This window comes from Podarcis bocagei (assembly GCF_964188305.1).
Source record: "Podarcis bocagei genome assembly, chromosome: 7".
NCBI classification, from domain to species: Eukaryota; Metazoa; Chordata; class Lepidosauria; order Squamata; family Lacertidae; genus Podarcis; species Podarcis bocagei.
The window spans coordinates 82,617,092-82,631,821 of record NC_138132.1 but is presented as its reverse complement, the minus strand read 5'-3'; the positions used below and the strand labels follow the sequence as shown (position 1 = coordinate 82,631,821).

Below are 14,730 nucleotides of genomic sequence, written 5' to 3'. Positions count from 1 at the left end.
CCTCAAAGGTCTCTTCAGGAGAGGTGCACGTACGAAGCTTCGTTGCAGGGGTGCACATATGAAATTTGACTTCAGAGGTGCAGAGATGAAGCTTCATTTGATGCTATGAAATTTGGGGATATCAGGAGCCGACGGTGCTGGTCCTTCCCCTCCCTGTATCCTGGTCACCATAAGAGGGGAAAATGGAGAGTACAGCCATGAGCATAGCCGGGGGGGGGGGGCAGGGAGCAGGGAGGGGCAGCTGCCCCCAATAATTGAAAATCAATAAAAACTGAGGTTCTGCCACCTCTAACAAAAAGCCTGCTCCACCCCACAACAAAAATTTTGGCTATGCCTATGAGCACTGCAGAGATGCAAAGGACTGGTTTGTACTCTTTCCTTATTTTTAATTCCAGGACTTGGCTATAGAATCTGAATTAATGCCAAACAGACAAGAGTTGCTGAGCCTGTGCATTTTTGGCAGGTTGTTTTTTTTTAAAAAAATTGTATTTTAAATCATTGTAATAACCCACCCTGGGTGGCAGGTTATTATTATTACTGTTGTTGTTGTTGTTAGAACCATTCTTGCCCATTACAATAAGCTGTAGGCCTTTGCGGGCAGGGGTGCGGGTTTCACCGCCTTATTCCCATCAAGCTGCAAGGCCAGGGTTCAAGGAGCATTTATTTATTTATTGCATTTACACCCCACCTTTTTCTCCAAGGAACTCCTAGGAGCATACATGGTTCTCCCTCTCCCCATTTAATCCCCACAACAACCCTGTGAAGTAGGTTAGTCTGAGAGGCAGTGACTAGCCCAAGGTCACACCCAGTGAGCTTCAAGTGGCGGGAATCGAATCCTGGACTCTCCCAGCTCCTAGTCCAACACTCTAACCACTACACCACACTGGCTGCTTGGCCCCAGCATGTACCTGTGTGGGATCGGACGTACGGATAGGCATTGTCCATGTCTCCAAAGCTTGGGCCGTCTCTGTCACAGTTGACCAGCAAAACCGCTCCTTCTCCTTGGGGACCCCAAGACCATTTTGTCTGCACGGAAAACAGCAACAGTGAATTTCATTGCTTCCTATCAAATGATATATAACAGGGTCTCTCTTGTGTGCCTTGGACTGGGGGGGGGGACCGAGCCTCTCATTACTCTCTTTCATTTTGCTTCCAGAAGACAGACCCTTTTCCAAGGTGGATCTATGCAACCAGATGCTGCCCCCTATTTGGAGGCCAACAAGTTTTGGATCTGCTGGTTTAGATATACACATGTTCAACTGAACCAGTGGCTAAGTCCGGATTGTTAGTCAACGCAGCCCTCCCACCCCACCCAGTTCCAATAAAGGTTTTTTCAGGCCCCATTCAGATGCAAAAGAGGAGGCACAAAACTTATGCAGGGTTTACGTTCTGTGGGTCTGCACACAGCTATCTTGCAGAAGGTCACGCAAGATCTTGTGAGGTCTTCGCAAGATCCTGCAAAATCTCCTTCTGACCGTTTCCTTCCTGTTCTCCATTTATTTTCCCACCACCTGAGCAAAGCTGCAATTGTGCAAGTAAATCAAACGCAGGACATTTGCAAGACCATTTTGTCATGTGAAAATCTCTCTGTCTCTTGCAGTTGATTTGTTTGGGAGGAAGATCCCAAAAGCTTCATCCGACAAAAGACTGTCTGAAAAGTGGCATCACCTTCCTTATGCCTGGTAGGTAAATTTTATCGCTTGGAACCTTAATTCAGTTTTCAGGTGACATCTTCTGTATAAGAAACCAAGCAGGGACCTTCTGGCCCACTGCTTCGTGGCAGAGCACCTGTCTGGCATGCAGAAGGTCCCAGGTTCAATTCCCAATGGCATTTCTAGGTACAGTGGTACCTCGGTCTAAGAACAGTCCTGTTAACGAACAATTTGGGCAACACACTCCGCAAAACCGGAAGTAGGTGTTCCAGCTAGCAAACTTTGCCCCGGAAGATGAACAGAAGCCAACCAGTGGAAGGGCACCGGCAGCAGGAAGCCTCAATGGGGAAAGTGCACCTTGGTTTAAGAACGCTTTTGGTGTAAGAACGGACTTCCGGAACGAATTAAGTTCGTAAACGGAAGTACCACTGTACGGCTGGGAACAGACTCTTGCCTGAAACCCTAGAAAGCTTCTCCCATTCAGTGTAGACAACACTAGTTGAACCAGTGGTCTAACTCACTTATTTTTACTCCATTCCATACTGCCACATGCACTCTTGTTGTTTTTTAGTCGTGTAGTTGTGTCCGACTCTTTGTGACCCCATGGACCAGAGCATGCCAGGCACTCCTGTCTTCCACTGCCTCCCGCAGTTTGGTCAAACTCATGCTGGTATCTTCGAGAACATGGTCCAACCATCTCGTCCTCTGTTGTCCCCTTCTCCTTGTGGCTTCCATCTTTCCCAACATCAGGGTCTTTTCCAGGGAGTCTTCTCTTCTCACGAGGTGGCCAAAGTATTGGAGCCTCAGCTTCAGGATCTGTCCTTCCAGTGAGCATTCAGGGCTGATTTCCTTAAGAATGGAGAGGTTTGATCTTCTTGCAGTCCATGGGACTCTCAAGAGTCTCCTCCAGCACCAGAATTCAAAAGCATCAATTCTTTGGCGATCAGCCTTCAACAATTCTGCAATTCTAGGACAAGGCTATTGACGGCTACTAATCATCAAGATGACTTTGTACTACCTACAGTATCAGAGGCAGCATGGAGTGTTGAGCCTCACACCTGGCCAAGGTAAATTGGAGGGCAGAAAAGGTGTGGTGGGGACCGTTCTTGGCAGACACGGATCTATTAGCATATCTGTTGACTTAATTCTTTATGCAGCACATAGTTAAACGGCGGAACTCCCTCCCACAGGAGACAGCGATGGCCGCCAACTTGGATGGCTTTAAAAGAGGATTGGGCAAATTCATGGAGAAGAGAGCTATTGATGGATACTAGCCAGGATGGCTCTGCCTCTGTCCTTACAGTCAGAGGCAGCAATGCTTCTGAGCACCTGTAGCTAGAAGCCACAAGAGGCCAGAGGGCTGCTGTTGTGCTCAGGTCCTGCTTGCAGGTTTCCCATTGGGGCATCTGTTCATCCACTGTGAGAACAGGAGGCTGGACTGACAGAAACATAGGAAACTCTGCCATTCTTACCTTGTTGTTTGCTTTGCCATCCACCTTACCAGTTCGGCTAGTATCAGCGTCCAGAGAGATAGCTGGCAATATATTGGGACGGGGTGGGGGGGAATAATCATGTTAGTACTTCAGGCTACATATTTGATACTGTGCATGTATATTTTTACTTTATTGAATTTATTGCATTTGGTATACCCCATCCTTCCTCCCCAAGCGGCCCAGGGGGTTAATACCACAGAGTAAGCTGCCATGCCAGGCTTAGCTAGGTCAATTCCCCTTACCTTGGGAGAAAATAGGTAATGAAGCCTATTGCTCACCCCCAGTCTACCTGAGAAGTTCAACATGTAAAGAGGTTTGAGCTAGTTGCTCCAGCTCAACCGTATGGCCCTCATGAGCCATTATACCAATGATTTAGGAACTTGCACCACTGTAAAGTGCCTGTGCAACTTTTTCTGAATGCTATATGGAAAAGCACATGAATCTGACCTTTGGACCCACAGGAGCCTGTACAGGTCTAACAGCCTATATTTCCATGCTGTACTTTGCTGCATATTTTGTGATTTTAAATCTCTGCTGGGGTTTTCTAGCCAAAAGTACTTGCCCCAGACTTGGATCTTGGAATGTGTGTGTGTGTGTGTTGCACCAACAGCCTAGAGCTGTAAGGGATAAGGATCTGAATACCAAATACGAATGAGAATGTGGAAGGACTGGTCATTACTTACCCATACAAGTGATGTACAACCAAGCATTGGCAATGAGGGTGTCCCCTGTTGGCCCGTAATATGAAACCCGAACCTGCCAGAAGACACAGTACCCAGTCATAAGAACATAAGAAGAGCCCTGCAGTTTCGATCAGACCAATAGCTCTGATCTAGTTCAGCATCCTGTTCCCACAGTGGCCTAACCAGGTGCCCCGAAGGGAAACCCTCAAGCAGCCATTCCCAACAATGCCATTGACACCTAATGTTTTTTTCTTGCGAGGTTTAAATAGCACACAGAATGGCAAGTCCCATATGGCAGCAACATGGGCTCTTCCATCCCACCGTTTAATGTGGACCTCTGTTAATTCTCCACTGTCCATGTGACATTCTCCTCTAAATCACTGACTTTCCACCCTTACCACTCTCTCAATCTTGATTTTCTCATAACAGGGATACTCTGAAAAGTAAGTAAGGCCCCCCCCCTCATCCTTTTATTCCCCTAAGTCTCATGGTTCCCTCCAGGCTTGTATCCAAAAGGACAGGCTTTCAGAAGCTGTTGGTATAAGGGTGCCTCAAGCACTTTGTTTTCAGTGCCTCTTACAACAACCCTAGAAGGTAGGTTCGATTTAGTTAGTTAGATATTTTGTAAACTTTATACATCGCTTGATTGTAAAGGGGAGAAACACACCAAGCGGTTTACAAAAAGCTTAAACAATAAAATTATCCAGAATAATTTACAACGATAGTTTAAAACATGGGTAGGCAAACTAAGACCTGGGGGCTGGATCTGGCCCAATTGCCTTCTAAATCTGGCCTGCGGACAGTCCAGAAATCAGTGTGTTTTTTACATGAGTAGACCGTGTCCTTTTATTTAAAATGCATCTCTGGGTTATTTGTGGAGCCTGCCTAGTGTTTTTACATGAGTAGAATGTGTGCTTTTATTTAAAATGCATCTCTGGGTTATTTGTGGGGAAAAGGAATTTGTTCATTTTTTCCCTTCAAAATATAGTCTGCCCCCCCCAAAGTCTGAGGGATAGTGGACCGCCCCCCCCCCCGCTAAAAAAGTTTGCTCACCCCTGGTTTAAAACATACCAAAAAGTTAAAATACTAAAAATACTGAATTCTTACAAATGCGAAACAGGTATTGTTAGCCACTTTTCTTTTCTTTTACAAAAGTACATTGGTACCTCGGGTTACATACGCTTCAGGCTACAGACTCCGCTAACCCAGAAACATAGCTGTCAACTTTCAGATTTGAAAACAAGGGATCAGCAGCCTCAAAAATAAGGGATCAGCAACCTCACCTGTCCCGGGAACAGTCTACGGGATATCTAGCAATCTGGGATAGCAGCGGGAAGCAGTGGGAAACAGTGCTGGAATAAGGGAATTTCCCACAAAAAAGGGAAGGTTGACAGCTATGCCCAGAAATATTACCTCAGGTTAAGAACTTTGCTTCAGGATGAGAACAGAAATCGTGCAGCAGCGGCGCAGCGGCAGCAGGAGGCCCCATCAGCTAAAGTGGTGCTTCGGGTTAAGAACAGTTTCAGGTTAAGAACAGACCTCCGGAATGAATTAAGTTCTTAACCAGAGGTACCACTGTAATTCAAAACACTATACAACAATTGGCCTGACTGGGTTTGAAATCCATTTGGATCCAGTGCACCTCCCTTGTTACGACACTCTGTGCTGCTCACCGCAACATGGTCAAAGGCTGGCTCCCAGGTATGGTTGCCAGGCGCTCAGAGGAGCCCAGCTGCTCCCCACTCACCTTGTTGTCATTGACAGTGCTGCTGGGTCCGTTTAGAGCCACGACCACTTCCACGTCCGAGTCGAGAAGCCACCTTGTACCTTCAGATGCTGTGGCAACATTGGGGTTGTAGATGACGTAGACTCGAAGCCCGGAAGTCCCACGGACATCAAATGACGTGGCACCTTTGGGTATAGATCTAGGGCCAGAGCAAACAATTGGGGTGGGGGGTGTTCAGTTTTATCATTGCATTATCATCACTGATAATCGGAAAAACTTTCTGACAGTCACTATTACGATTACATTTGAATGACATATTTTTCCTTCAAGGAACACCAGGTGGCACACGTGGTTCTCCCCCTCATTTAATCCTCACAACAACCCTGTGAGGTAGGTTAGGCTGAGCAGTGGCGTAGCGTGGGGGGTGCCAGGGGTGCCGACCGCACCGGGCGCAACATCTGGGGGGGGGCGCGAGTCCAGAGGGAAGGGACAAGTTCCTTCCTCCGCCGGGCTCCCCGCCGCCACCGCCAGCCTTGCGCCCTAGCGCGCGCGCCCCCCGCCGTCGCTGTGGCTGCGCTCCGCTCACTGCTCGCAGGAGGAGCAGCCGCTGCAGCAGCGCCGACGCCGCCACCGACGCCTGGCCGGGCACGGGCAGCCTCTGCACCCTGCCGCCGCCGCCATCCCCTCGGCCCAGGCACAGGCGGCGGCTGCTTCTGCCTCCATCCTCCTCCGGGCAAGCAGCGTTGTTTGCACGGCAGCGCCAGCGGAAACTCGCAGGTTAGGGGTTGGGGGGGCGCAAATTACTTGCCTTGCCCCGGGTTAGGGGGCGCAAATTACTTGCGTTGCCCCGGGTGCTGACAACTCACGCTACGCCGCTGAGGCTGAGGGAAGGCAGTGACCTCATCCCCAAAGTCACACCCAGTGAGCTCCCTGGCAAAACGGGGGTTTGAACCCTGGTCTCCTAGGTCTTAACCTGACATTCTAACCAGGGGCGGACTTGGTAATATCGTGACCCTAAGCGAGGACAAAATTTGGCCCGCATCCCTAAATATTTCTTATTTTCATGCCCTCCACCCTCTTGCCTTCTGCGCATATTTTGTGCTCTTTTGGCTTGGCGCACTGTTTGGGGGAACCGCCCATAGCATTTCCCTAAATCCAGCACTGCTCTAACTATTATGGCCCATTGGTTCTCTGTTCCAGCTAGGCAACAAACCCAAAACACTTTAGTGCAAAGCAGGCTCAGTAAGGAGTGTGGTTCCCATTTTTTTGGGGGGGGCGCCCCCTTGGATTCCATAAACTCATACCTAGTGCCTGCTACTCTAAAATAAAGAATCATTAAGAATAGCGCTTTGCACGACCTACTAAGGAAGAAAATAACACAATCCAATCCAAAACAGTAACCATTAATGGCATATTTATTCCGAAGCCAGCTAAAACTATTTATTTTAATGAACCCAACTAAACTGTTGAACTTGATCCAGTGATAGGGGCTTTTTAGAGTCTGATAGATATTGACACCTCCATCGCACCCGTGATTCCCCCTTGCCTTTTGATCCCTGGGAATCCTGCTGGCCACTTTGGGATCCCCTACCCTAGAACTTCCCCTGCATTCTGACTGCATTCCAAAGCCAGGATTGTGATGCAATGCTACAGCTTCAATGAGAGCTGCTTGATGACAGCCTTACACACACATACACATATATATTCCACGTTGCCACCTTTCTCTCTGTGCTTCCTCCACCCAGCCCCGTCTATGCCTTGCAGCAGCTTGTAAAGAAAGATATTAATCTGTCAACATGCAGAATTTAAAAGAGAAGCCGAGGGAGGCAGTAAATCTGGCCGTAAACCCGTCTAATCGCTCCTTTCCTTGTAGTTGGGCTCTGTCGGATTTACGATCTGCAGAAGCACACCCATTAACCATGACTCCTGGAGCTAGTCATCTTTGGTCACAGAAAGGAAGGATGGAATGCAGGGTGGAGAGGGGGGAATGAAACCCTCCTTTATGGGCCCCAAATAAGAGCAATCATTTTAATAGTGTTTTCCATGCAGGTGGAACAACCGCCTTCGATTTCTTAATCTGCACACACCTATAGAGGTCATCCTGGGAGTTTGGGCTGGCTGGTCACATAGCAGTTAAAGTCCAAAGCCCACTACAGGAAGCCCCATAGCAGGTCCTGAGTGCGAGAGCAATTCTCCCCACACCTCAGCAAGTGGTTGGTTGACAAGAGCACTCTGGACCAGTGGCGTAGCGTGGGGGGTGCAGGGGGGGCCGGCCGCACCGGGCGCAACATCTGGGGGTTAGGGTTAGGGGGCGCAAATCCATGGGTTAGGGGGCGCAAATCCATGGGTTAGGGGGCGCAAATTACTTGCCTTGCCCCGGGTGCTGACAACCCACGCTACGCCACTGCTCTGGACCTCCTCGTCCTTGTAATAAAATACTTGCTGGATCAGACCATAAAGGGCCCAAGTAGCCCAGCGTCCTCTTCTCCCAGCAGCCCATTTCGCTTATGTGGCTTAGGTTGCAAGGGAGAAGCTTCCCAATGTAGGATAAAAAGGTAAAGGGACCCCTGACCATTAGGTCCAGTCGTGACCGACTCTGAGGTTGCGGCGCTCATCTTTTATTGGCCGAGGGAGCCGGCGTACAGCTTCCGGGTCATGTAGCCAGCATGACTAAGCCGCTTCTGGTGCAACCAGAGCAGCGCACGAAAACGCCGTTTACCTTCCCACCGGAGCGGTACCTATTTATCTACTTGCACTTTGACGTGCTTTCGAACTGCTAGTTTGGCAGGAGCAAGGACCGAGCAACGGGAGCTCACCCCGTCGTGGGGATTCAAACCACTGACCTTCTGATCGGCAAGCCCTAGGCTCTGTGGTTTAATCCACAGCGCCACCCACGTCCCTCAATGTAGGATAGGATGTCCTTATTTTCATCTGAGAAATGTTGGAGGGTACGCTTCGCATTTGTAAGAGCTTGATCATTTAGTGCAGCATCACCCAAACTTTGGGTGCCTATTGATACAAATCGGGGCAACTTTACTGTATTCTTTTCACCACCTGCTAAAAACATTGTTATTTGAACAAGGCTACCCAGTCACTTACAAAGTTGGTGTGAACGATTTTTCTTGATGATTTCCTTGTTTTATCTTTTTGTGAACCACTTTGACTTTTGTTTGTTTTGTTTCTTTGTTGTTGTTTTTAACAATCAAGTGGCATGAAAATTTCATGAAATAAATTAAAACAAACAAACAAATAAATGTCCCCCTGGGCTAAAGACTCTTCCTCAACTACATCAATCAAAGTAAGTATGTAAGTATGTGACCTACTCAAGAGGTCGTAGAGAAAGAATCTTTCAAATGCACCCTTCGACAGCGGCAAGGTGAACAAAGAGCCCCGTGACACATTGAAAGGCCAACAGGTTTCTTGAGGTGCAAGCAGTCTTGGACTAGAAATACAACTTTGTCAGATGGGCAAAATGTTATCCTTAGTTGACAGGTATATCTATACATTGGCAGAAACAGTTGACAGGGTGGCTACGGGGATATGGAATGAAAAGGAGTACAGTAATGTGATATTCAGACTAATTTTTAAATGAAGTTCTTCCCCTCACCCACACACAAATTTCTGTCTCTCTGCTGATGCCGCCTTTGGCAAGCTGGCGCCTTCCAGACATGTTGGACTACAACTCCCATCAGCCCCTAGTCAACGCACATCCATGTTGACGATGCATGTTGGGTACAGCTAGTGGATTTGGTGGTTCTGAGCAGAATTCTTCCCAATCAGAGTTGATGCAGCAGAATCTGCAAAGCTGCAAATCTCTGCAAACCTGGATCTCTGCTACCTCGGAGTTTGATGCAGTGGGACCAGTTTTGGAGGGGAGGCAAAGACAGAGGGGCAGAGCAGCTTTTTGTTTATTTAAAAAGATTTCTGTACCACTTGATTGCCACAAAACCGCCAAACGTTTTGTAACAGATGCTAAAATTATGGATATAAATAGTTTAAAACAAGGAATTTATAAACAACAACAACCCACTGTTGTACGTGTCTGGGTAGGTTTGCCTAAACGGAAATGTTTTAAGCAGGTGCCGAAAAGAGAACAGTGAAGGTGCCTGCCTGATGTCAAGAGGCAGGGAGTTCCAGAGCGTAGGTGCTGACACACTAAAATATGGATTCCTTGCAACTGCGGAACGAGTCTTATATGGCATCTGTAGCAGCGGCAGTTCTGCTGATCGAAGTGGCTGAGCTGGTATTTACAGTGGTACCTCGGGTTACATACGCTTCAGGTTACATACGCTTCAGGGTTACAGACTCCGCTAAGCCAGAATAAGTGCTTCAGGTTAAGAACTTTGCTTCAGGATGAGAACAGAAATCGTGCTCTGGTGGCGCGGCAACAGCAGGAGGCCCCATTAGCTAAAGTGGTGCTTTAGGTTAAGAACAGTTTCAGGTTAAGTACGGACCTCCGGAACAAATTAAGTACTTAACCCGAGGTACCACTGTACAGAGTAGGGCAATCCCACAAGGAAACTGGTCCCAAGCTATGGATAGGGCCTAAGTATTGGGGGTGCACCACTTCCCAATCCAACGCTGGGAGTGCACTGGACAGGGAGTAAACGGGAGTGAGGTTCTACATTTAGGTAGGGACCAGCTGTGCAAATATAAAATGAGGGGACACCTGGCTTGGCAGCAGGACATGGGAAACAAGCTGAACATGTATCAACAGTGTGATGGAGCAGCAAAAAAGGGGGGGGAATGTTATTCTCAGCTGCATGAATACAAGTTTAGTGTCCAGATCAAGGGAAGTAATAGTACTACTCTATTCTGCCTTGGTCAGACCACACCTGGAATACTGTGTCCGGTTCTGGGCAGCACAATTTACCATATTTTTAGCTCCATAAGACACACTTTTTCCCTCCTAAAATGTAAGGGGAAATGTGTGTGCGTCTTATGGAGCGAATGCCGGGGGCAGACAGGCAGGAAAAGCCCCCGCGGCTCTTGGGGGCTTTTCCCCAAGGAGGGAGAAGGGACTGACTGGCCGCTTCAGTCCCTTCTCCCTTCTCGTAGAAAAGCCCGCAGGAGCCGCATGGTCCTTAAAGGGTACGCGGCTGCTGTGGGCTTTTGCGGGAGATGGGGGAATTCCCCCACCTCCCGCAAAATCTGGGAGAAGGTCTGCTCCCTGAGCTGCTTTTGGGGGCTGGGGGGGGGAGGAAACCGGGCTTCCCTGGCAGCCCCAAGAAGCTCTGTCCGCTGCTCCCTGAGCTGGGGGGGGCAGATAATATTTCCCCCCTTGATTTCCCCCTCTGAAAACTAGGTGCGCCTTATGGTCAGGTGCGCCTTATGGAGCGAAAAATACGGTAATAAGGATATTGGCAAGTTGGAATGTGTGCAGAAGAGGGCAACCAAGATAATGAAGGGTCTGGAAACCAAATCTTACGAGGAACAGTTGAAGAAGCCTGGAGAAGAGGAAACTGAGAAGTGACATGATAGCGATCTTTTTCTTCTCCTCCAGAGCGGAGGACTCGAACCAATGGCTTCAAGTTACAGGAAAGGAGATTCTGACTAAACAACCGAAAAAAATTCTGATGGCAAAAATTGTTCAAGAGTGGATTTGACTCCCTCAGAAGGTGGTGGACACTCCATCCTTGTAGGTTTTTTTTTTAGCAGAGGTTGGATGGGCATCTGTCAGGGATACTTTAGTTGCAATTCATGCCTTGCAAGGGGTTGGACTAGATGACCCTCGGGGTCCCTTCCAACTCTGTGATTCTGTGACTGAACACCCAGCCCACGTTTTTGTCTTCCATGTCGGCATGCCAAGCACATGAGGAGAGAGGGCACAGAGCTACCCTCCGCCAAGCATGCAGTTACAGTGGTGCCTCGGGTTACAGACGCTTCAGGTTACAGACGCTTCAGGTTACAGACTCCGCTAACCCAGAAATAGTACCTCAGGTTAAGAACTTTGCTTCAGGATGAGAACAGAAATCGTGCTCCAGCGACGCAGTGGCAGCGGGAGGCCCCATTAGCTAAAGTGGTATCTCAGGTTAAGAACAGTTTCAGGTTAAGAATGGACCTCCGGAATAAATTAAGTTCTTAACCCGAGGTACCACTGTATTTGAGGCCTTAAAATTCTTACAACAGTTCTTACAAACCCAAGGTTTGGCACAAAATTGGAAGCAAGAAGAATTACTGACGAAAGAAGAATGGAGGATGAAAATTATGGACTATGCAGAATTAGATAAGCTAACAGGAAGAATTTGAAACCTGCAGGACCAGAGATTCTCAGAAGACTGGAGTAAATTTACGGACTATTAAAAAAGTAATTGTGATGAACAGATTACACTAGTAAGTTTGCAAGAAGTTTTGAAAGGTGAATTATTTGAAATAGTGCAAAAAAGATAATGAGGAGAATTGTTAGTTAAAGGTAACATGAAATTAAGAAATGCATAAGTGATAAGAACGGAAAATCATCAGTGGTGTTGACGGGAGTCCAAAATTTATTGTATAAGATGAGAAGTTTTGTTGTATGAATGATAATTAATATGTTAAAAACTAATAAAAGTGTGTGTGTGTGTGTGTGTGTGTGTATTTCTTAACCCGAGGTACCACTGTACATGAAACCAATCTAAAATAATAAAGCTGTGTTCAGGTCCCTCACACCCTCCTCCTCCTTCTCCCTGTGCAGAACACAGTTCTTGAGGGATTACTCATACCGGAAGCTGCACACTGCTGGTGTCACAGTGTACAGAAATAGCGCCTCAGTCTCAGGGGTGTGGGCTCCTTGCACACCTAGCCTTCAAGTCTTTGCTTGCCTAACGTTGTCTGACAACCCCCCTCCCTCCACCTTTAAGGGCTCATGGCTAAGCTCGATCTATTCTCCTTCACACCTCTCCTTCCTCAGAAGAGAGAAGGACTCGTGTTCCTAGGGTTTCTTAACGTGACATAACATAACCTACAATATTCTCTTGCCTGACACAGGCCCACTCAATCACTTTAATCAGTGGAATTGCCACCGCTACAGGGGCCACATAAAACACGTTCCACATTTGTAAGAACTTTGGAACTCCCTGCCTCTTGATAGTAATCAGCTGCCTCCACTGTATTCCTTTCAGCACCTGCTTAAAACATTATTGATTAAACAAGCATGTCTAGACTCTTAGAAAGTTGGTGCGGATTTTAATCTGTTCTAGTATTTTAACTTATTGTATATTTTGAAGTGTGGCTGCAAAGTTTTCCTGATTTTCCTGTTTTATCTTTTGTAAAGTGCTTTGAGGGTTATTAGCTTTTTACCATCAAGTGGTGTATACATTTTATGAAACAGATGAATAAATGAATAAATAAATAAATAACATAGAAGCATAATGTAAGAAGAGCCAGTGGCCCATCGAGCCCAGTATTATTATTCAGAAACATGGTTGTTGTTGTTGAATTGTCCTTATTTTCATTGGACAAATGTTGGACAGTATGGAATCCCAGCCATCATAGCCACTGGTCGGGGATTTCTGGGCGTCAACCCCTGGTGAGCTATAGTTTCTGAGTTTTTTAATAGCTAGTAGGAAGTTGCCTTCTAGCAAGTAAGACCATAGATCCATCTAGCTCTGTAATGTCTACACTGACTGGCAGCAGCTCCCCAGGGAGACCTCCCCAACCCTACTTGGAGATGCCAGAGATTGAACCCGGGACCTTCTGCATGCAAAGCAGGTATTCTATTGGGCTTCCGGAGGCGGCGCCAACAGTAATGGCGGATTCCCTCTGAACGGGAGGGAGAGCTCTGTAGAAATTGGGTCCACCGCTGCAGCGAAAGCGGAGGACCCTCAAAAAACCCGCAGGCGGGAGAAGCTTGGGGCCGTGGGACTCAGCGGACACATTTTGCGCACCCCCAAACTGTCAAAGAAGCTCTGTAAAGGGCTTCGGAGCTGAGCGGGGATTTGCGCTGTGTTGTGAGTCGATCGCTACTTCTACGGAGCGAAGCTGCACAGCAGTTACCGGAGAGCGCTGACCTTTTTCCTGTGAAATTCGGAACTGAAATATCTATCCGTGAGTAAGAATTGGGGAATTTGGAAAAGACCAAAGAATAAGAATTGACATAAAGGAGCTTTAAATCTGACTTTGACTTTGATCTTGGAGGCTATTAAGAAATTTGGATCTGAAACCGGCAAAGTGTAAACAGGAAGCCCGCTTTGCCGATCCTGTAAATATTTGAAAGCAAGGGACAAAGAAGCTTTGAACCGTAAAATCTGACTGTCTGTAAAGAGCTAAATTTCATTGCCTGGCAAATCGACCCCCCCCCCCTTATAAGCTGGGAAAGGGGGGAAAAAACCATCATTTAAATACCTGATTTCGGACTGCTTAAATAACTTAAGGTCATTTTGAACGCACCGTTTTTATAGACATTGTGACTTATACTGTGGATTCTCTGCAAGAGACTGGCAATTCTTTAAAAGGATACTTTTAAGCTTATAATTGATACTATTTGTACAGCATTTGGGAAGTCTATTGTTGCATGATCATCATTTTGAAACATTTTGCTACTCTGCTCCCCTAGAGGAACTTTGTGACATTGCTGGGGATTTTCCACTGCAGCTGTCATTTTTCTGACTGTTTAAAGACAAGCCTGGGAGTGGTGTGAACCGTGCGAACGACCTTGAATCCCAGAGGCTGAGTAATGGATCAGGATAAACAACAAGATAAAACGTCTGAGAAGACTCAAGAGAAGGCGACTAGAGCTAAAACTAGACAACAACAGCAATTACAGGTACAGCAACAACAATCGTACAGAAGAGCATCTGTTGTGGGACTCCCTGCCACTCAAGTTACAGAAGGAGCAGGAACGGATCCCGCTACATTGGATAAGATCCTGTCAGCAATACAAGACTTGACAGTTAAGATTGACTTAAATACTTCAACTATTAAAGATCTTGGACAGAAGGTGAATGATGTGGGACAGAAAGTGAACATTAATACCCAGGCTATTGACAAGTTGCTGCAGGAATCTAAGGAGACAAAGAAAACAGCAGAGGAAGCAAAAGAGAGAGTTTTGGCGGTGGAGGAGAAGATACCGCCAATAAATAGAAGATTGGATGACTATAAGGAACAATTCGCCCTGATCGAACTTTTAAAGAGAAACAGACTAATTTGAGAATAAGAGCAGTCCCAGAATCAGAAGAAGGGGAACTAATTGAATTTCT

At 47.1% G+C, this 14,730-nt stretch overlaps 2 protein-coding genes across 2 annotated transcripts in view; one reads left to right on the top strand and one right to left on the bottom strand.

Moving 5' to 3' along the window:
- LOC308591909 (protein-arginine deiminase type-2-like) overlaps positions 1-14,730 on the top strand; it is a 153,215-nt gene that overhangs the window by 8,576 nt on the left and 129,909 nt on the right. The window contains exon 3 of the mRNA XM_081203052.1: positions 1,601-1,682. The gene's annotated coding sequence lies outside the window, so the exon portion shown is untranslated. The remainder of the gene's footprint in view (positions 1-1,600; positions 1,683-14,730) is intronic.
- Positions 1-14,730, bottom strand: part of LOC308591912 (protein-arginine deiminase type-1-like) — a 35,565-nt gene that overhangs the window by 14,622 nt on the left and 6,213 nt on the right. Inside the window, exons 2-5 of the mRNA XM_081203056.1 lie at positions 5,576-5,753; positions 3,829-3,901; positions 3,125-3,186; positions 909-1,026 (exon numbers count right to left, since the gene is read on the bottom strand). Coding sequence (XP_081059182.1) covers positions 909-1,026; positions 3,125-3,186; positions 3,829-3,901; positions 5,576-5,753 — 431 coding nt within the window. The remainder of the gene's footprint in view (positions 1-908; positions 1,027-3,124; positions 3,187-3,828; positions 3,902-5,575; positions 5,754-14,730) is intronic.